General features: G+C 44.5%; 1 protein-coding gene across 1 annotated transcript in view; it reads right to left on the bottom strand.

The window, feature by feature from the left end:
- The window catches only part of ABCD3 (ATP binding cassette subfamily D member 3), a 1,370,685-nt gene that overhangs the window by 273,013 nt on the left and 1,074,639 nt on the right, over positions 1–23,033 (bottom strand). Inside the window, exons 22-24 of the mRNA XM_044085690.1 lie at positions 22,372–22,449; positions 22,160–22,225; positions 21,971–22,060 (exon numbers count right to left, since the gene is read on the bottom strand). Of these exons, the coding sequence (XP_043941625.1) occupies positions 21,971–22,060; positions 22,160–22,225; positions 22,372–22,449 (234 nt within the window). The remainder of the gene's footprint in view (positions 1–21,970; positions 22,061–22,159; positions 22,226–22,371; positions 22,450–23,033) is intronic.

The following is a 23,033-nucleotide window of genomic DNA, read 5'->3' as shown; positions in this document are numbered from 1 at the left end:
TAATGATTGGCAGTAGATTTTTTTACATGCTGGCTTGCCGGGCCTAACGCACAACCTTCAACGAAGGAACGCCCATTCACGCATGTCGCCACACAAGACGCTCTAACATCCTAAAAACAACAACAGGGGAATACACTATTTTTTCAAATCTATCACAAACATTCCCATCCTTACAAGAAAGGGAGGGATTAGTGTTTAAATGTTTAGATGTAGAAGAATTTAAAAAAAAAAAATCACTGCAGGGTCAAATCAAGGATTAGAAAGTATTTGTAAGACTGGAGGACATTTATACAATCTAGCTCCCCTTTTAGGGACTGCAGGCTGGCTGTCAGGCATGCTGCAGGCTATAACAGACATCCCCCAAGGATAGAAGAATGGGAGGAACAGGCTGCAGAAATTCCAGTTGCACTAAATCATATTATTTTTTCAAAGAAGCTGGAATGACATTTTGCTCTCTGAAAAAAATCCATTCATCCTACTGCAGAAAAAAATCATCCAAGGGAGGAAAAAGAAAAGAAAAAAAAAAGAAAAATCAGAAAATATACTTTCCTAGAATCTGAGTAAGTTGCCTGAAGAGAAATCTGAATTTGATCCCTCAAAATGTAGTCCGATTTATCACACTTAGAATCTTCACAAACTGAAAAATCTCCGTCTCAACCTTTCTCATTCTGGTTCTACTGGTAACAGCCTGACCAGAGCCCTGTGCCAAGTCCATTAAATCTTCCCAAGCTGAAGTAACTGACAGGAGATGATAAATGTTAGACTTTTTGCTTTTTTTTGACAGGAATATCAATACAGGCAGACTGACTCGTGCCAGACACATCACCCCCAGGAACAGCCATCTTAGTCTGGCTAGGAAGAGAAGCATTTCCCAGTCCTTCCTTAGAGGCAGACATGAGTGGTTCTTCCATGTCTGACAAGGGCACTTTCAACAGCCGCAAATGATGTACCTAGCCTCTAGTCAGTGGTGGCAGAAGGGACTACACCAGAGGACCAAGAAAAATGTTGAGTGGTCTGAGGAACCTGCAATGACCACTGCAGGGTCAGCCTTCTGTGGCTGAGAAAAAAAAAACAGCCTGCTGAAGAGGCAAAGTCTGTCTGGAAATGTCTTTTTCTTCTTGGGGCCAGAGAAAGGAAGAACTGACAAGCTGATAAGCTGTTTCACAGTAAAATCAAGGCACAAGCATGAACCCCAGGCAGCTATGACAGAAGCATTCACTAAATGATAATTTTGTACCAAGAAAGTACCATTTTCAACAAAAATGCACCATGATATGCACAACACACACTTGCACCAGCCAACAAAAAACTTGTAGCACTAGTATCAATAAAAATTAGAGTAAACTCTAAAAAAAGAAAAGGTTGCACAAAAAGTAATAAAACAATCACACCAAGTCTCAAAACTGTCACGTAGCAGTTCAGAAAAAAACTTAAATCATAGCATTTGTCATAAATGTGGAAGATTTTTTTTCCCCAGAAGGAAACTTGCCTGCCCATTAATGAAGAAATGCTGGCCGACCATTCTCTAGCCTAGCTTAAGCTATCAATGGTCTGGGCATGTAGAAGGTGCCCTTAATCTTTCAAAACTGGTATTCTGTTGCATCCTAGACAGGATATAACCCATACAGCCAAGGCTACTGCAAAGATCTAATGATGAACATCCCAATCTACCACTTTTGCGTGTGCTTAACACTGCAGTCCCTAAAGGATCGCAGAGAACTGAATCATAAAATAATGAAATATATGTGAAGGGGATGGGTGTGTGTGAGAGACAGAGAGAGACCGACACACACAATACAAGAAGGTTACAGAATGACAGAAGCTTCTATTTTTGTCTCTGAAATGGAGCCGAATTTGTTGCAATGCACCCTTCCTTATCCAGATGTTCAGCATCTAGGGGGTAGAATAAGGAGTTCCCACTACAGTCTAAAGGAAGAACCAGGCTACATAGGACTGATGTCTAGGTCAAGTATACCCACAGGTGGCAGCCCAAAGTATGCCAAAAGGACATGCAGACAAAACCTTGTGTTTCTGCAGCAACTCATAAGATACTAAAATGAAGTAGTGATGCCATGACTGCCTGCAACATCCAAAATGATTCAGTCCATGAAATTGAACCTTACGTTGGGTGTGGCCTGCCTATTCATCATCACCTAATAGACCAGGTAAAATTAACTTGTATCTAGCAATATTTTAAGGGATTATATATATTTCGACAGCTAGACTCTTCTTTTAAGAGCAGGCGTACAAATGGGGCTGAAACAGTGAAAACGATGGGCTACCATACAAAGTGATACTAGCAAAGACAATGATATCCAAGATAAGAGCTATTGCAATTTTGCTGTTGAGCAGTGTTTTTCACATCCCCTTTCAGCAAAGCTTCAATATCCTCTAATCTAATTAGAGGGCAAGGCTATACTGAAGCCACTGGTATTGTGTAACCAAGTTAATCACCAGAACTATAAAGTACAGTTGTGTACACTTACTGTAAATGTAGATAGTTGGGTGAATGCACTGTTGCAATCATCACCTGTGGGTTATCCCTACTGTGGTAGCCTTTGGTCGGCCCAAATACCAGAGTCAATGTTTTTGTGCGCCGGCTGCCGTCACCTGTAGTCTGACATCAGGTCAAGTGCTATAAAAGCAAGGCAGCCAATGTCATTACATTAGCTTTTCTTGCCCTAACCAGTCAGAAGCACAAGGGAAAAGAGAGAAGTGGTCCTGGTGTCTAAAAGCCACATAGGGAAGCTTATATCCCCCCTAGGGGAAGATGTTAAATGGGGGATGGAGGGAGGGAAACCAAGACTGCAACAGTGAATACACTCAAATATCTACATTTATGGTAAGTGTACACAACTGTACTATGTTCTTCGTGTTTCACCTTTGCAGTCATAACCTGTGGAAGGATTCCCAAAGCTGAGGAGAGGGGTGGAAGGATAGGTAGAGTCCTAGGTATGGGTTAGGAGGCCCTGCAGAACTGCAGAGGCAAACCCTGCCCTAGACTTAGAAAAGAGGGGTAGGTGGTAATTTTTTGTAAAGGTATGGACAGAGGTCCAGGTGGCAGCTTCCAATATGTCCCTGGTGTGTACTCCTCTGAGGAAGGCAGTGGAAGTGGAGGCTGCCCTAGTGGAGTGGGTACAGACAGACTTAGGGATGGGTTTCCCATTTAGTCTGTAGCAAAAATGGATAGTGTGAAATCCATTTGTAAATGGTTTGTTTGGAGATGGGTTTCCCCTCAAACTCTGGGGCAAAGCTTCCAAGTAGTTGGTTTGTTTTTCTGAATGGCTTAGTATGGTCAAGATAGTATCTGAGTTGCCTGTGAATGTCTAGTGACTGTAGGATTTATTTCCCCTTGTTTTGAAGGTTGGGAAAGAATGTGGGAAGGTGTATGGCCTGGTTAAGGGTCACATCAGATACCACCTTGGGCATAAAGGAGGGGTTTAGTCCTCAGGGAGACTCTGTCTGCATGGAAAATGATGAAGGGTTCAACAGCCATGAGAGCTTGAAGTTCCGAGACCCTTCTGGCTGATGTGATAGCTAGTAAGAAGGCAGTCTTCCATGAGAGGTACTTCAACTCTGTAGAATTGGCAGGTTCGAAAGGAGGTAAGGTTAGTTTTTCTAACACATAATTCAGGTCCCAGGGTGGTGTGGGAGGCCTGATATTAGAAGCCCCTCTGAGGAATTGCTTAATCAAAGGATGAGAGAAGAGGGGTGGGTTTGAATCATAATGGGCTGAAATGGCTGAGGCATGAATTTTAATAGAGGAGAAAGAAAGAGAGGCCACTATTGAGCAACTCTGCAAGGTAATCCAGGATGAGAGGGATGGAAGGTTCTGCCCCCCCCCTTTGGTTTCCAGGAGCAGAATATTTTCCATTTTCCTGCATATGACTTTCTTGTGCTGGGCCTTCTGGCCTCTGTGATGATGTCCATGACCCGTTTGCTTAACAGGGACAGACTCCTTGTTAGTTTTTAGTGTACAAACCATGCTGAAAGATTGAGAGTCTGTAAGTCTGGGTGCAGTACCCCCCCTCCTGGGTCATGAGGTTTGACATCAGGGGAAGCAGCTTTGGGGGCTGTAAGGTCAGGCTGCGTAACAGGGGGTTACCAATGCTGTCTGGGCCATTCTAGAGCAATGAGGATGGCCCTTGGTCTCTCCTCTTATTTTGAATAGAACCTTCAGAGTAAGGGGCAGAGGGAATGCGTACACAAAGAGTTAGTTCCAGGGAAGGTCAAGGCATCCACCTTCAACGCTAGGAGGTGGAACTCCCTGGTGCAGAACCTCTGCAGCTGGTGGTTGAGGTGCAAGGCAAAGAGATCCACTTCTGGGGTCCTCCACTCCTGAGTGATTTGTAGAAAGATTTGTCTGTGGAGCTGCCATTTGTGGGGTCCAGTAAGTTTCTGCTTAGGTGGTTTGCCAGGGTGTTTTTGACCCCTGGTAGGTACTGGGCAATTAGGTGTGGCCCCATGGAAGTGGCTCTAAGCCAGACACTCATGGATAACCTGCACAGGGGGTAAAGATTGGGTGCCCCCTGCTTGTTGATGTACCACATCACTGTGGTGTTGACTGTTTTTATAAGGAGGACCCCTGGCCTGAGATGGGGTTGGAAGGAAGTCAGAGCCTTTTGTACTGCAATCATTTCTTTCTGATTGATGTGCAAGTGAAGTTGCTGGGCATTCCAAAGGCCTTGGGTACACCTGCCTGCTAGGTGAGCGACCCAAGAAATGTCTGGAGGCATCGGTGGTGATGGCCTGGCCGGAAGGGCAGAAGATGAAGGGAAAACCCTTTTTCAAGGCACAGGCCTCTGTCCACCAGAGAAATTCAGCCCTTATACATGGGATCAGAGGGAGTGTGGTCTCTGGGGACAGAGTGCTGACACCAAAGGTTCTTTAAGTACCACTGACGTTTTCCATGTGAAGCCTGGCAAGGGGGATAAGAAGAATGGAAGATGCCACGTAACCCAGGGCTTGTAGGAACTTCCTCAGTGAGGTGGCTTCTGAAGCCAGATGGGTGAAGTAGAGAGGCAGGAAGCTCTGCTTTTCTGGCAATAGGAAGACCATTTGGGATGCTGTGTCTAGCACAGCTCCTAGGAAAATAATTTTCCTGGTGGGGTTTTGTTTCAATTTTTTTCTTGTTGATGGTGAATGCAAGGGAAGTAAGGAGAGATTTGACAAAGAAAAGGTCCTGGAGCAACTTTTCTTTGCCCTCTGCCCAAATGAGGCAGTCGTCCAGGTAAGGGTAAATCTGTATATTTCTCTATCTGCAGAATGCTATAGCTGGGGGCCAAGCATTTGGCGAATACTCTGGGAGCAGTAGATAAGCCAAAGGGCAGTGCAGAGAACTGAAAGTGTTGATAAGCCTGCTCTGAAGTGCAGGAATTTTCTGCAAGACTTCCTGATGGGGATGTGGAGATAGGCATCTTTTAGGTCTGCTGTCACAAGCCAGGCATTTTTTGTTAGCATAGGCAAGAGCTGCTGGAAAGCAAGCATTCTGAATTTGGGGACCACCAAGGAGATTTTCAGTTTGGATAGATCCAGGATGGAGCACCAAGTGCCCTCTTTTCTGGGAACAAGGAATAGTCTGGAGTAAAAACCTTTTCCTGTTTGATTTGGAGGGACAGGTTCTACTGCCCCCTGGGATATTAGAGTTTGGACCTGTTTCGATGCGTCTGTCCACTGGTTTGGGTGGAGGTCTGGGTACCCTCTTGGAACTGGGAGTTCGCTGAAAGAGAATTTGTATCCCTAAGAAATGATTTTTTAGACCCATTTATCCTTGGTTATAGAAACCCAATTGTCTTTGAAGAGGGTGAGCCTTCCTCCTAGTTTTTGATGAGTGAAGGGAAGGGGCAGAGGGGATAGGGAAAGTCATTGTGAGTGCTTGCCATAAAAGCTTGGCTTAGAACTCCCTGCCTTAGAGACTGAACTGGTCCATTGTTTGCTTCTTTGCTGGCCTTGGGATAGGGGCCTGTTTGGCCTGTCCCTGCAGAGCTTACCTTGGCCCGGTCTGCTGGGTGCAGGGAAGCCCCAGTGCTTAGAGGGAAAGTTCCTGCTCAATCTGGGAGGTTGAACTTGAAAGAAATATTTTACTGTTTGCATAGATTTTGCTTTGTATTCCATCTTAAGCACTTCTGCTTTTCCCCCAAACAGGTGCTCCTTGTCTAGGGGTGCATCATTAAGTTTAGACTTGACATGATCAGGGAGAGGTTATTCCTTCAGCCATGCATGTCTTCTAATGACAGATCCTGTCACTGCTGCCCTGCTAGAGGCTTCTAGGGCATCATATCCACACTGTAATGACTGCTTGGCCACTTGACAAGCAGAAGTGTAGTAATTTTGGCACAGTCAGGAGAGGAAGCAATCTTCTGTTTTAATTGTTCCAAAGTGTGTTGTTGATATTTTAACATATGGAACGGACAACTGAGTGCTCTGATAACTAAGTTTGCAGAGGTGTATACTTTCTTACCCAATCTGTCCAGAGCTCTTGAGTCTTTGTCAGAAGGAAGAGGATTCTTGGCAGAACTAGTCTTACCTCCTTTGGGTCCTTGTGTGATAACCTCAGGGTCTGCAGCAGGATTCCTATACAGGTATTTGTGAGAATCCGGTACTCTGTAGTACCTGTCACATTTACTTGGAATAGGGGGCAGGGCATTAGGGGCTAAGCTGGATTCATGGAAAACATCACTGACCACCTCCAAAATAGGTGGGATGGTCAGGGGTCTGTGCTGGGGCTGGTCCAGAACCTCTAAGTCTTTTCTTAGACTGTAGGGAAGTCTTGAGATTCCCAATGAAAATGTTCCCTGAGGGAATGAAGGGTTTCCCCAAAAGAGAGGTCCTCTGGATGAGAGGCAGAAGGGATGGACTCCTCTGCATCTAAATCCTCAAACAGTTAAGGGATGTTGTTCCTCTTCAAAAGCAGAATAATCAGATTCCCCAGACTCTTGGTCCGTCAATTTCTGGAGAAGGATGCCTTTTCTTTTTAGGAGTGGGGGCCTGGGTACCTCGGATAAGGGAGATGAGATCCTCCGTCATTTTAAACATTTGAGCTTGGGTGGGGGAGCAGTAGCAAGATGGTGGCTAGAAGCAGATTTCCTAGGAGTAGCCTGGCTTCTAGGCCTGAGAGAATCTATCAGTCTCTGAGAAGCGGTAGTCTGATGAGAAGACGTTTTTTGTCTAGATTCGGTCGTGCAAAAGGCCTCCTCTGAAGCCGGTGCCTGCGTCACGGCTTTGGCTCCAACTGAGGCAGAGACAGCCAAAGGCTCGGAAGACAAAGTAGATTTCTGCGGCATTCCGGACTCCGAAAAGGTCTCGGCAGAGGCCTGCGTAGATAATGAGTTGGGCATCAGGGGCTGCGAAAGCACCTCACTGAAGTCTGGAGAACTGATGACTTGCTTAGCGGTAGCATCGTCTGAAGGCTTAGCCTTGTGGGGCCTGTCTCTATCTTTATCTCTATGTTTTTTTGGAATATCCACAGATTGTTGGCTGATGGACGCCATATCGGAATTCGAAGATGGAACACAAAAATAATTGTCTACAAAAAGAGCTCTATGGTGAATGGCTCTTGCATTAGAGAGGGCACAGAACTGGCAACAAGGGATGTCATGGTCTGGGCCTAAACAAGTGATGCAGTAAGAATGAAATTCTCGGTGTGGGATCTGCTTTCCATAGGTGAAACAATTGTTAACTTTTTCGGACATTGGTCAGAGTAAGAAAAAAGGGTCCCCACCAGGGTACTCAGTTTTAGATGTTTTCTGCAGAAATTCAACTTCTGGTAGCGAATGACCGGCACTTGTGCGAACTGCTTCTGCTACTGGTTCCACGGCAAGAAAGACTGGTGTAATCATGTTGGCTGCCTTGCTTTATAGCACTGACGACCTGATGTCAGACTACAGGCGAAAGCAGCCAGTGCACAAAAACATCGACTCTGGTATTCGGGCTAACCGAGGGCTATCACAGCAGGGATAAGACTGCAACAGTGAAACACGAAGAGAGTACAGTTGTGTACACTTACCATAAATGTAGATGTTCGAGTGTATTCACTGTTGCAGTCATTACATTTGGGTTATCCACTTGCAGGAGCCCTCAGTCGGCCTGATTAACAAAGTCTTGGGTCCTGTGTTGGTTGCTGTCCTTTCTTCCATGGTGTCAGGTTGTCAGGGGCATAAAACATGCAGCCAACGCCATTACATCAATTTTTCTTGCCCCAGATGTCAGGTGCCCCCCTAATGGGATGCCATAAAATCTATAAATATACAAGGTTACATCTCCAACAAAGAAAAAGCAAATACACCAAACAGTTTTGAGCATAGTAAAGGAGAGTAGAGGTATAGCCAAAAAAGGTAAGGGGGCTGGAGGGAGGGTAACCAGGACTGCAACAGTGAATACACTCGAACATCTACATTTATGGTAAGTGTACACAACTGTACTATGTTCTTCGTGTTTCACTGTTGCAGTCAAGGATGGGAGGAGGAATTTAGATAGCATTAGGACCAACTATAAGGCCCTGCAAGACTGCAGTGGCAAAGCCAGCTCTGGATTTAGAGAAAATTAGCAGATGGTAATGCTTGGTGAAAGTATGTACAGAACTCCAGGTAGCAGCTTCTAGGATGCCCCTGGTAGGGACGCCTCCGAGAAAGGCTGCAGAGGTAAATGCAGCCCTGGTTGAGTGGGGTCTGATCCCCTGTGGGATAGGTTTTCCATGGTGCTTGTAACAGAAATGAATGCAATGGCCTATCCATTTGGAAATGGTTTGCTTTGAAATAGCCTTCCCCTCTGCCCCTGCAGCAAATGCCACCAGCAGTTCAGATTTCCTTTGAAGTTTAGTCCTGTCCAAGTAAGTTGTCTGTGCACATCCAATGAGTGCAGTATCCGTTCCCCTTCTTTCTGTGCATTAGGAAAGAAGGTTGGCAAATGAATGGACTGATTAAGGGCCACACTGGATACTACCTTGGGCATGAAGGAGGGGTTGGTCCTGAGGGACACCCTGTCCGCATGAAAGATGATGAAAGGCTCCACTGCCATAAGGGCCTGTAATTCAGATACCCTTCTTGCTGAATTAATTGCTAAAAGGAAAGGTGTTTTCCAAAAAAGGAATTTTAAGTCTGCAGTAGCAGCTGTCTTGAAAGGGGGAAGAGTGAGTTTCTCCAATACAAAATTAAGGTCCCAGCCTGGAGCTCTCCTGGGTGGTCGTAAGTTTTTGGCCCCTCTAAAGAACTGCTTGAGCAGTGGATGAGAAGAGGGGAGGTTCTGTGTTATAATGAGCTGAAATGGCTGAGGCGTGAATTTTGATGGAGAAGGACAGGCCCTTGCGAAGCATCTCAGTTAAATATTGTAAAATCAGAGGTAAATTGGGCACTGCTGTGCTCATCCCTTGAGCCTGGTTCCAGGCACAGAATTTTTTCCATTTCTCAGCATGACATTTTCTAGTACTAGGCCTCCTTGCCTCTAAAATGATATCCATCACTGATTTACTGAGGGATGGTAAAGAAAAGATTAGGTGATTAGCCAGGCTGCTAGGTTCAGTGTTTGAAGCTGGGGGTGCAGAATCTGGTTCTCCTGCTGAGACAATAGGGTAGGAATCTGAGGCAGAGGCCATGGGGCCAACAGTGACGCACTGCGCAAGAGGAATGGCATGGCCAGTCTGGTGCAATCAAAATCATCCTTGGTCTGTCTTGTTTGATCTTTAGTAGTACTTTGGAGAGCAGAGGCAGAGGAGGAAAGGCTGATAGGTTTTTCCAGCTGAAGGACAGGGCATCCACTTTCCAAGCTTGTTTGTGAGGAGTCCTTGTGCAAAATTTGTCCAATTGATAGTTCTGGGGGGAGGCAAACAGGTCTATATCTGGGCTCCCACATTTGCTTGTCAACATGTTGAAAATCCTTGGTTCCAGTTTCCACTCATGTGGGTCCATGAGGTTTCTGCTTAGTTCGTTTACCAGTGTATTTAGTTTTACTGGCAGGAATTGAGCTTGTAGATGCACTTGGTAGCTCAGGGCTGTGTTCCACAATGCCATGGCTAGTCTGCAGAGGGAGTAAGAATGTGTCCCCCCCCTTACTTGTTTATGTACCACATAACAGTGGTGTTGTCCGTCTTTACCATTAATTGTCCTTGAAGGCTGTCAGAGCATTCTGTATAGCTAACATTTCTTTTTAATTGATATGCAGGTGCATTTGACTTGGGTTCCATTTGCCCTGAATGCACTTGCCTGCCAGGTGAGCCCCCCATGCAAAGTTGGATGCGTCTGTTAGGGTTTGGGTGGCAGGTGGTAGTGTGAATGGTAATCCCTTATTTTGGTGGCAGGCCTCTGCCCACCAAAGGAACTCTAGGCGTAGGCAAGGTATGACAGAAATCATTGCTTCTAGATCCTGAGAATGTGTATATGGAATTAGAAGAATGCAGGAGGCCATGAACCCAAAGGCTTGTAGAATTTGTCTTGCAGACAGCAGGGTTTTTGTGGCCACTTGTTTGAAGTAGGTTGTCAAATGAATTTGTTTCTCTCTGTCTTAAGGAAAGCCATCTGGGAAGTTGTATTCACGCTTGCTCCCAGGAATATAATTTGTTGGCAAGGTACCAGGTGTGATTTAATTTAGTTTATGGTGTACCCCAGACAAGTTAGCACCCTTTGAACAAAAGCCAGATGATTCAAAAGTATCTACTGGCTTTCTGCCTGAATTAGACAATCGTCCAGGTATGGGTATATTTGAATATTTCTTTGCCTGCAAAATGCAATGACTGGAGCTAGGCACTTTATGAATACCCTGGGCGCAGTAGATAAGCCAAAGAGCAGTGCAGAGAACTGATAGTGCGTGCAGCATGCTTTGAAGCATAGGTATCTTCTGCAAGATTCCCTGATTGGGATGTGCAGGTATGCTTCCTTTAAATCTAGTGTTGCCAACCAGGCGTCTTTGCCTAGCACAGGGAGCAACTGGTGAAGAGTCAGCATCTTGAATTTTGGAATCACCAAGAAGGTGTTTAGAGTTGACAGGTCCAGGATAGGACGCCATGAATTGTCTTTTCTGGGTACCAGGAAAAGTCTCGAGTAGAAACCTTGTCCCTGTTCCTCTTCTGGTACCAATTGAATAGCCCCCCATGCTTAAGACAGAAAGTACTTGCTTTTGAGCCTTTGCCCGCTGATTTGGGGGTAGATCTGGCCACCCGCTTGTTGTTGGTAATGTGTGGAAGTGAAATCTGTATCCCCTGGGACACTATTTAAAACTCATTTGTCCTGGGTAATGAGTTCCCAGTTCTTTGCTTGAAGAGCAATCTTTCTCCCCAAAGGGACAGTCAGTTGAGAAGTGCTTGGCAGTTTTAAAAAGAAGTCATTGGGACAGTTTACCATAGGGGGGAGTTTTACTACCCCCAGATTTGGAAGTGGAGGCCCCCCACTGCTTAGTCCTGTGGATACCCTGGGACTGAAGCCTGGGAGCTCTGCTGGAACTGGGTTTGGACTGAGAAGGTCTGGAAGAGGCAGGAAAGGACCAATTCTTGGAAGGCCAATGCCTACTAAACCTTGGAGGTTGTACTTGTAAAAAATCTTTAACAGTTTGCACAGATTTAGCTTTTTCCTCCACCTTTTTAAGAACTTCTTCTGCCTTGCTGCCAAACATGCAGTCCTGGTTTAAGGGAGCATCCAGTAATTTCACTTTAACATGATCTGGCAAGGACTGCTCCTTAAGCCAAGCATGCCTTCTAAGTACAGACCCAGTTACAGCAGCCCTGCAAGATGCCTCTAGTGAATCAAAACCACATTGCAAAGTATGATTTCCAACTTGTTCAGCTCAATGCAGTAAATCCTGTAAATCCTTATTTTCAGCACAATCAGGAATCAATATAATTTTCTGTTTAAGTAATCCAATAATATGCTGCTACTTTAACATATGAAACTGGCAGTTTAAGGCCCTAATGGCCAAAGTTGCAGAAGTGTATACCTTCTTACCCCATCTATCCACTGCCCTGGAGTCTCTATCAGAAGGGGTAGGATTTTTGGCAGTAGTAGCTTTAATGCCCTTAGGTCCCTGTGAAATGGTCTCAGGATACGCAGTAGGATTTTTAAAAAGGAACTTATGAGAGTCAGGGACCCTGTAATATCTATCAGGCTTTCTGGGAGCAGGAGGTAAGGAGTCAAGGGCCAAGCTAGATTCCGAAAAGGCATAATCAACAATGTCTAGTACAGGAGGTATGGCTAAAGGTCTGTGCTGGGGCAGGAGTAAGAAATCCCCAAGCCTCTTTTTAGAATCAGAGATATACTGACTTTCCCAACAGAAATGCTCCCTGAGGGTATGCAAGGTTTCACCACAATAAAAATCCTCTGGGGAGGTACAGAGGGAATAGAGTCCTCAGCATCAGAATCCTCATAATAGGCAGATAAGGGTAAATCCTGGTCATCAGAGGAAACAGAAAATTCAGAATCCTGGACAGAAGTATCATAAGCAAACTCAGTCCTGGGTCTTTTAGAGGGGGAAGGGTGGCTTCCCCCCGATTAAAGTAATAAGGTCTTTAGCCATTCTCATCATTTGTTTTTTAGGCATAGAGGCCTGGCCATGCGGTCTGGGCGTCAGTTTTCTAGGCATGGCTCGAGTTTTAGGCCTTGAAGAAGAAGATGGCGTCTGTTTAATACGCAAGTCCGTAGACCTAAATACACCCTCAGAAGCCGGTGCCTGCACAGCGGCTCTGGACCCATCCAAGGTAGAAACATCTGCAAGTTCCACAGTTGAAGCATCTCGCGGCATACCGGTCACCAAATGGGTCTCAGTAGAGGCCTGCAAATCTGAAGTAGTGGGCATCAGGGGCTGCGAAAGCACCTGAGTACTGGCGACTGGCTTAGGAGAAGCGTCGTTGGCAGCTTTGGACCTCGGCGGCCTGTCTCTGTCTTAGCGTTTTTTTGGAATGTCGGTAGTCGGATGGCTTACCAAAGACATATTGGGATAATTGAACCGAGCAACAAAATATTTAGAAGCATAAATATACAGACGATGAATAGTTTGTGGTTTAAATAAGGCACAAAACCAACAGCGAGGTATGTTGTGGTCAAGGCCTAGGCAAGTAATACAGTATGAATGAAAATCTTTGCGGTATTTGCTTTCCACAAGTAATGCAATTATTTACTTTTACTGACATTGGTTTAGAGCAAGAAAAAGTTTCTCCAATGGGGTACTTAGCTTTTAGTTGAAGACTTCAGCTCTGAAACTCAAACGAAAATTTCAGGAGTCGGCCGACCGGCACTTGCAACTGCTTCTGCACCGCACAGTAAGAACGACTGATCTAATGGCGTCGGCTGCATGTTTTATACCCCTGATGACCTGACGTCACGGAAGAAAGGACAGCAACCGACGCAGGACCCAAGACTTTGTTAATCAGGCCTACTGAGGGCTACTGCAAGCAGATAACCCAAATGTAATGACTGCAACAGTGAAACACAAAGATCATCATCCATTCTAAAATATAATCTCAAAGTGCAAGAAATCACATCTTGTGCTGCAATCATCCATTTTATCATCATGGACAAAGGACAAAAATCTTTCTGAGAGTGAGTCTACAGTGACAATGATGCTTATGCCAGAGCATCAACTCACAATGACAAACATCTGCATTGATGGGGGAATACGTTGAAAGTATGTAAAGATAGAAAATGAGGACACTGTGTAATTACATTAAAGACAAGCAACTTCCTCCACATTTGTATAACCTCCAACTGACCATCAGATGACCCATTGTGCTCCAAACACTAATTTAGCGTCTCTGTACAACCATTGCCAGGTTGTGAAAAGAAAGCAGAACTGGGCAATTGGCAGCAGCACAAATCCTGTCCTGCATGCTTTATAGTATGCCCTAACTTGTATTCTCTTCATCTGCACTTAAATTTTCAGTCTTGAGGATCACAACTACTACTCTTGAACTTTTAACATGCACCATACTGACATATAAGAGGTATGGGTGGGCTTGAATTAAAATAAATTTAATTAAACTACTTCTACCATTGGCCACTCCAGGAATCACATTTCCAGACATCAAGTTTAATGTGAGGTTGTCAGGGTTCCATTTGAATCTATCCAATAGCCTGATTTCATATTTGGCATTTACTCCCTCCCTGAACCTTAGGCAGACGTGCACAATTAAATTCTATAATTTTGCTAAGAACTACTCAGGATTCAATTAAAAAGAAAAAAAAATTGCTTCTGGAGAAAAACCTTGGAAGAGGCTACAGCTGGGAAGGGTAAGACCGAGGAAGCATGTGGTAGGCTAAAAGGAAATAGATCAAAAGGAGGTGGGTGGATGGAATGATATGCTAGCAAATGTTGGTTAAAGTACAGTTTTGTACCTACCATAAATGTAGATGTTTGAGTGCTAATACAGCTGCAGTCATAACAGATGGGCTCTCCTGCCGTCAGGCGGGTCCTCGGTCAGCCGAATTCCAAAGTCTTGGTCCGGCGTCGGTTGTCGTCGCTTCTTCCCTGACGTCAGTGCGACAGGGGTATAAAAGAACCAGCCGACGCAATTTTCTTCAGTTTTTCTTGCCCCAGATGTCAGGGGCCCCCAGAAGGAAGGCAATACATAAATTTGTGTAATAAAGCAATGCCATATAATCAAAATACAGTAGTGCAAGCGAATACATCAAGAATGAATACCCCAATCAGGTTGCATGTGGAGGTGTTAGCCAATAGGCCTGTCCCAAGAGGGGAAGGAGGGAGGGAAACCTGGACTGCAGCTGTATTAGCACTCGAACATCTACATTTATGGTAGGTACAAAACTGTACTATGTTCATCGTGCATACAGCTGCAGTCATAACAGATGGGTAGAATCCCAAAGCTAAGAAAGGGTGGTAGGCACTAGGTGGAACTAGGAGGAGCCAGAATGCCCTGCAAGACTGCAGTGGCAAAGCCCGCTCTAGATTTGGAGTATAATGGAAGGTGGTAGTGCTTGGAGAAGGTATGCACAGAACTCCAAGTGGCTGCTTCCAAAATATCTTTGGTAGGAACTCCTTTGAGGAAAGCTGCAGAGGTAGCCGTGGCCCTTGTGGAGTGAGATCTGATGCCTGTAGGTACAGTTTTGCCATAAAAAGAATAGCAAAAGCGTATGCAGTGGGCTATCCATTTTGAGATTGTCTGTTTGGAAATTGGCTTTCCTTGAGCTCCTATAGCATAGGACACAGAGCTGTTCTGATTTTCTGAAAGGCTTTGTTCTGTCCAAATAATAATGCAGTTGTCTGTGGATGTCCAAGGAATATAGTAATCTCTCCCCTTTGTTTTGAGGATTAGGATAAAAGGTAGGTAAGTGTATAGCCTGATTCAAAGCTACCCTGGATACCACTTTTGGCATAAAGGACGGGTTGGTTCGTAAGGAAACTCTGTCCTGATGGAAGATGATAAATGGCTGCACAGCCATGAGAGCTTGTAGTTCCGATACCCTACGAGCTGAGGTAATAGCCAGAAGGAAAGCTGATTTCCAGGACAAATATTGCAAATCTGATGAGGCAGCTGGCTCAAAAGGAGGCAAGGTCAGCTTTTCTAGAATGAAATTGAGATCCCAAGCAGGTATTGGTTGTTTCCTTGGGGGTTTTAGATTCTTAGCCCCTCTGAGGAACTGTCTTAAGAGGGGGTGAGAGAATAAGGGTGGATCAGTGTTGTATTCTGCAGAAATGGCTGAGGCATGGATTTTGATGGAGGAGAATGAAAGTCCACTGCTTAGCAGCTCAGCTAGATACTGTAATAATTTGAGGTAAATTCAGTTTTCCAGGATCCTGGCCTTTTTTCTCATTCCAGACAAAACCGTTTCCATTTTGCGGAGTAAGCTTTTCTAGTAGGCAGCCTTCTGGCCTCCAAAATGACATCCTGCACCTCCTTGGAGAGTAGGGTCTGTTGTGATGCTAAGGAATCTTCCATGCGGCTAGATTGAGTGTTTCTAGCTGACTGTGAAGAGTTTTGAAGCTGTGCTGAGTCAGAAGAAGAGGCATTAGAGGCAGGGTCCATGGTGGGGAATGCGTCAGGTTCCTCAGGAGTGGGTACCAGTGTTGTCTTGGCCAGTCTGGAGCAATGAGAATCATCTTTGGTCTGTCTGCTCTGGTTTTTAATAGAACTTTGGGCAGCAGAGGAAGAGGTGGGAAGGCATAAACTGTCATTAATGTCCAACTGAAAGAGAGCGTCCACTCTCCAGGCCTTTGGATGAAAAATCCTTGAGCAGAATTTTGTCAATTGGTGATTTTTGTGGGAGGCAAAGAGATCTATGTCTGGCCTTCCCCATGCTTGAATTATCTCTGTAAAAACTTGAGGATGCAACTTCCATTCGTGTGGATCTGTCATATTTCTGCTTAGGTTGTCTGCAAGCGTGTTTTCCTTGCCTGGCAAGTACTGTGCTTGTAGTTCGATTTGTAAGTCCAGGGCCCATGTTCCAAAGTGATATGGCCAGTCTGCATAGGGGGTATGAATGGGTTCCCTCCCTGTTTATGTACCACATTACTGTGGTGTTGTCCGTCCTTATCAATAGTTGACCTGGTTGCAGAAGGTCTTTGAAAGCTATAATAGCATTTATTACTGCTAGCATTTCCTTTTGATTGATGTGAAGGTGCTTTTCTTTTTGGGACCATTTGCCCTGAATGCACCGATCTGTCATATCGCCCCAGGCGTAGTCCGAGGCGTCTGTTGTGATTACTTGATTTGCTTGAGGCTTGCTGAATGGGAGACCTGTGTTTGTTTGGCATGCTTGAGCCCACCACAGAAATTCCTTTTGAAGACATGGAATTAGTGGTATTATTGTTTCCAAACTGTGGCTGTGTTGAGACCATAGGTTTTCAGGTACCATTGAAGTTTCCTCATATGCAGCTTTGCACATGGGATTAGTAAGATGCAAGATGCCATAAATCCCAGAGCCTGCAGGATTTTCCTTGCAGTCAGCCTGGTGCAATTTGCTAGTGTTCTGAAGTATTGAGTTAGTTGCCCCTGCTTCTCTGGCGTGAGGTAGGCCATCTGGGTGTTTGTGTCCAAGTTGGCACCCAGGAAAATTATTTTCCGAGAGAGTATTAGCCTTGATTTCTTTTTGTTGACTGTATCCCAGAGAATTCAACAACATTATTACATAAGCCAGATGTTTCAGAAGAATGTGCTTGCTGTCCGCTTGGTTCAGGCAGTCATCCAAATAGGGGTATATTTGTATCCCTTGAAGTCTGCAGTAGGCAATTACTGATGCCAGGCATTTTGTGAATACTCTGGGCGCAGTAGATAAGCCAAAGGGCAATGCAGAGAATTGATAATGGGTTGAACCTGCAAGAAATCTGAGGTATCTTCTGCAATTTTGTCTGATTGGGACAGGCAGGTATGCCTCCTTGAGGTCCAATGTTACCAGCCAAGACTCCTTGCCCAGCATGGGAAGAAGCTGCTGTAGAGTGAGCATCTTGAATTTTAGTGCAGTAGAAATGTGTTTAGGATGGATAGGTCCAAAATAGGTCTCCAATCTTTTCCCTTCCTTGGTACCAGGAATAGTATGGAATAAAAACCTTGACCTTGTTCGTGTGTAGGTATCACTTGAATAGCTTTCATGTCTATGAGATCTGAAATTTGTCTTTGTGCCTCTGCCCTTTGTGTGGCAGGTTTGGCATGCCTCTCATTTTTGGAAGGGTGTGAAAATGGAATCTGTAGCCTCTGTTTATAATGTCCAGGATCCATTTGTCTTATGACAATATGCCAATTTTTTGAAAATAATGCCAGTTTTCCGACTAAGGGTGCTGCCATTTGAGTCTTGCTTGGCATGCAAAGGGGAAAGTCATTGGGCTTGCTTTCTGAATGGTTGCGAGTTATCCTCACCACCTCTTTGTGTTGGAGCTTGCCATTGTCTGCCTCTAAACGATCCTTGGGATTGCCCTCTGCCCCTCGGGCGCCTGTATCTACCTCTTTGGGGTCTGTCCGTGGCTGGAAAGGACCAATTATTGGAAGGCCAATTTCTACTGAAACGTGGGGGTTGTACCTGTAGAAAATCTTTCACTGTTTGCATTGATTTAACCTTTTCCTCCATTTTCCTCAATACCTCCTCAGCATTAGCACCAAATAATACATCCTTTTGCAGAGGGGCATCTAGTAATTTAGCTTTGACATGATCTGGTAAGGTTTGTTCCTTGAGACAGGCATGTCTACGTATGACCGATCCTGTAACAGCAGCTCTACATGAGGCCTCTAGAGGATCAAAACCACATTGTAAGGTATGTTTACCCACTTGTTCTGCACTATGCATCAAATCCTGCAACTCCTTCAAGTCTGGTTGTTCAGGTTGTGACATTTTACTTCTCAATTGTGATAACAAAAACTGTTGGTACTTTAGCATATGGAACTGACAGTTTAATGCCCTCATGGTTAAGGTGGCCGAGGTATATACCTTTTTCCCCACCTTTCTAAGGATCTGGAATCTCTCTCGGAAGGTAATGGATTTTTAGCAGTGGAGGCCTTAATTCCCTTGGGGCCCTGTGAGATAGTTTCTGGGTCAGCAGCATGGCTTTTGTATAGAAATTGGTGAGAGTCAGGAACCCTGTAGTACCTGTCAGGCTTGACTGGGGCTGGAGGTAGAGAATCCGGGTTAAGGCAGGCCTCCGAGTACACATCATCTAGCATGTCCAAGACAGGAGGTATAGCCAGAGGCCTGTGCTGAGGTAGCAAGAGAAATTCCCTAAGCCTTTTCTTGGAATCTGAATAATCTTGGCCTTCCCAGTGGAAGTGTTCCCTTAAGGTATTCCCCAAATGAGTAATCCCCTGGGGGGGATACAGAGGGAATGGTCTCCACTGCATCAGTGTCTTCAAAAGGGGAGTAAGAATGTTTCTGTTCATCAGAGTGCTCTGATAATGGAGCCCTGATTAGAGGAGGGGGATTCTTCCTCCACTCTGGGCCTTTTGTCCGGGGGGGGTTGAGAACCCCTGATAAGAGTAATTAAATCCTCAGCCATTTTAAGCATCTGTTTTTTAGGCATGGGGACTGGAGATGGGCCCTGTGTAGCTTGTCTCTTGGAATGCATGGCTGCTTTAGACTTCGTGAAAGCCTTGAGGGAAAAAGAAGAGGAAGGTCTGAAGACACCTTGAGAGGAGGTAGACCTGTCCACATTTTGAGATTCACCGCCAAAAGTGGCTTCGGTATCTGTAGTCGGGGTGTGGGCCGAGAAGCCTGTGACCTCGGGCACAGGAGACTCCGCCAAGGAAGCGTATCGGTAGTCAGGGGCTGCGTAGGCGCCTCGCTGAGAACCGGACCACGTGTAGTCTGCTTTGGCGTGGTGTCAGTAGAGGCCGCGGACCTCGTGTGTCGGTCCTTATCTTTGCGCTTTTTAGACAAAACTGGAGTCGGAGTATCCGACGACATAATATAGTTAAAGTTTTTGCCAAAATAAATGCTGGGCGAACTCCACCCGACGCTTAATGGTGCGTTTGTTGAATGTAGCACAAAAACACAGACCGAGACGTCGTGGTCTGGGCCTAAACAAGGAATACAGAGAGAATGGAAATCCTTATGCGGTATTTGCTTCCCACATGAAATACAATTATTAACTTTGTCTGACATCGGTCTGAGGCAAGAAAAGTTTCCCCAACGGGGTATTTAGCTTTCAAGAAGACTTTGGTTGCAAAATTTTCGTAATTTCAGGAGCTGGCCGACCGGCACTTGCGAACTGCTTCTGCTTCGGGCACCGCGCGGCAAGAAAGAATGAAGAAAATGGCGTTGGCTGGTTCTTTTATACCCCTGTCACACTGACGTCAGGGAAGAAGCGACGACAACCGACGCCGGACCAAGACTTTGGAATTCGGCCGACTGAGGACCCGCCTGACGGCAGGAGAACCCATCTGTTATGACTGCAGCTGTATGCACGATGAACATCACAGTGAACTATGGCACTGTTGGTGCCTCAAGTTATATGTAGCTGTACAAGTCAAAGTCTTTGGGGGTCAAGCAAGGTATGGACTTCTCTACAGATCATGTAAAAGCCCAGTGTTTTTTTTTTTTTTTTTTGAAGGGGGGTTTGGGTCTTACTACTAAGTACATGTTTTGGAGAGGCTTCAAGGTACAGAAAGAAAAAAACCCTTACTGATCCTTAGATGACCAGAGCTTGATTAGCAATATGGATGCTGGAGGGGGTCGCATGAGGAACGAGGATGGGAGTGGGTAGCTAACATTGGCTCGCCCATCCTGGGGGGAGGCAGCCTAGGTTTACTGCAATAGCAGCACTAAAGAGACTGGTAAGCTCTTTGTTGCAAGCAGTACACCGCTTTGTCGGTATATTGTACATGTACTTCTTGAAAACAGCATTTAAAAAGCTTGCAAAGCTACCATGAGGTGGTGGGGGTTAAGGCACATTCTCATGCTATAGTAAAATGCAGCAACAGCATCTCTGATCTCTTCACCAGCACTGGCTGGGGGTCCGCTTGAGCCCTGGGGGAGGCTAAGGCAGGTCTGGTAGACTATGCAGATAAGGGCAAAATAAAAAAGTAGTAGTACATGCTTTGATGGCCAAGTTCACAACTGCTTCTCAGTGGTTTATGGCTCATATTAGACCTCTGGTAGGGATTTGGAGGTGAAAGTTTTAAGGGAATACCCATCATTTGTAAGAATCAGGAATCTTCCAGATTCATCGGTATAATGGATATTAATAGTTCTAAGCCAATAGTTTGCTATTTATACCTCCCCATAACAATATTACAGGAGGATAACCAAACATGGTCCACCCAATTATACTGGTGGGACAGAAAGGTATCTTAAGACGACTTACGAGTATTTTGCTGAGGAAATGGACAAATGAAATAATTGAGCAGACAGGAAAACTTACTGCAGGGCTGCTCTAAAGATGTAACAAGAATTTTTTTCTGTTGAAGCAGAGGACTGAACAGTTGGCTGGTTTTACCGACATACTAAAATCCCATAAAGATAACCACATGATGACCACAATCTATAAAGGACTATAGAGCAAATGAGTAAAGACAAGTCCTGAATTTTGACAGTCTAAGAAGTGAAGTCTTACAGAACTGCTTAACAGAATTTTTGAAGAAAACATACAAGCAAATTCTCTTTCTTCCTGGTGGTACGTAAACCCCAGTCTTCTTGATGATATGTGTGCGGAAAACATTTCATTACCGTTTTTTCACCCTGTGCAAGATATTCTGCATAGTAATATGGTGTGTATGGCTAAACTTAGCACAACTTTATTTTGCTGTTCCTTAACATCCCTAGGTCAATGAACTGGCTAATTTGTTTCCTGAAGGAAAAAGCAGTAAAGCCCCATTCATTTATCTAGGGAAAGACAAAGTGATCTGGTAGGAGAAGCTGTCCTACACACTTCAGTGATCTGGTCGCTTCCTACTTAAACCTCCTCTGTGGAAGCTTATGACACCTACAACTGCTGATCGCAAAGGGCGCATGTGTGCTACCACACATGCCAACCCCTGGCAAACAGCCCACTACTTTAGCTTGGACTTGCTACGCTTACTGCTATTTGTGATACAGCTGCACTCCTGAAAGTGTCACAAATGCAGTGAGCTAAGCCACAACCACCTATACAAAGACAGATTAGATATTATCAGACATACATTCCCATTCTCCCCTCCATGCAATCCTCTCATTGCGTGTACTGCTAATCACACTTGGATCGGTGTGTGTGTGTGTGTGTGTGTGTGTGTGTGTGGGGGGGGGTGCCTTCATCCCTCTACCTGTGACAAGGACGAGTCCATGTTTTGAATAAGTGCAATAAACTGAGAGTAGAGGTAAATCCAAACATTATGATTTACAGTTACAATAACCTTCATAAAGGGAGACGTACTTCCTCTTATTTTTAAAGGAAGACAGGCATTCTCAAAGTCCTGAAGAAGCTGAACAGTATTGAATGGTGACGCATGCAATGACAGTGATAATTAATCCTTAATCATGATATAATGTGCCTGGGTGCTTATGACTTCTTAAGAGACAGCAATATTAATGGCACAATAATTACTTGCATTTAACAGTCAACAAAAGTATTTACTTTATACCTGATCTGATATTCCTCTCTTTTTCTGATCCTCAGCTGTATCTGGGTATATCACTTGGTCACGGAGTGTTCCTAGAGTCATATACGGTCTCTAGTTCACATCAAACATAACAAATTTAGAAAATGTGCATGCTGCATTTTTAAAGCAAAAAATAAAAGCATATCCGCAGTGATACAATCAATAACTTACCTGAGGAACATAAAATAACTTTCCACGATTTGGTTTTGTCAGCTTCCCACCAAATAAAGGCCACAACTTAACAAGAGAAAAAGGAAAATAAATGCAAATTCTAAAAAAAAAATCTTGTTAAAAATATACAGCAACTTAATCTAAAAGAAACCATTTTTACTAAGAGCACAGAAGAAAGAGATGTTATACAAGATGAACTGATGAACACTCACCTCACCAAGTACACGGAACAGAGAGCTTTTTCCACACCCGTTAGGACCGCACACCAAAACATTGGTGCCAGATCTTACCTAAAAAGAATCCCATACTTAATGAATGGCAGCTAGCAATACAACTTTTTTTAATAAACAATCACGTTTCATCACAGTGATTCTGATAGATAGCTACAATGCTTCATGAAAGTATTATGACTTAAAACAAAGGACTGACTTTTTTTCTCCAAAACAAAAATCGCAGTACAATTTGCTATTACAAGAAAAACTGATACATTATATGCAAGTTTAAAACAGTCGGACCTCTGAATTCTTTTACAATGTCTGACAGCCAAAGTTGCTGGATGTTGGAGACTCACTAAATCTATCTAAAGTAAAATAACCTACTTAAGGCCACAAATTAAAGAAAGGGCAGGGGGGAACCAGTGGTCAAGAGGATTTTCATTTCCCATGCATGCTGACCTCCTATACATTAGGAAATGTAGGCCGATCATTAGAAACAAGCATAACATACTGGGAAGCATCTGCTGCAATAAAGCAGCCATCAGATCGGCAAACATGTACCTTTGTGTTTTTTTTCTTAATTGTATGCAAGTTGCTGCTGAAAACTTTTCATGTAACAGCATTACAAACAAGTATGAACCTACTAATAGGTTCCCTCA

This window comes from Protopterus annectens, chromosome 10.part0, assembly GCF_019279795.1.
Source record: "Protopterus annectens isolate FY-2018-M chromosome 10.part0, PAN1.0, whole genome shotgun sequence".
Taxonomy (NCBI): Eukaryota; Metazoa; Chordata; order Ceratodontiformes; family Protopteridae; genus Protopterus; species Protopterus annectens.
This window is presented reverse-complemented; position numbering and strand designations above follow the sequence as displayed.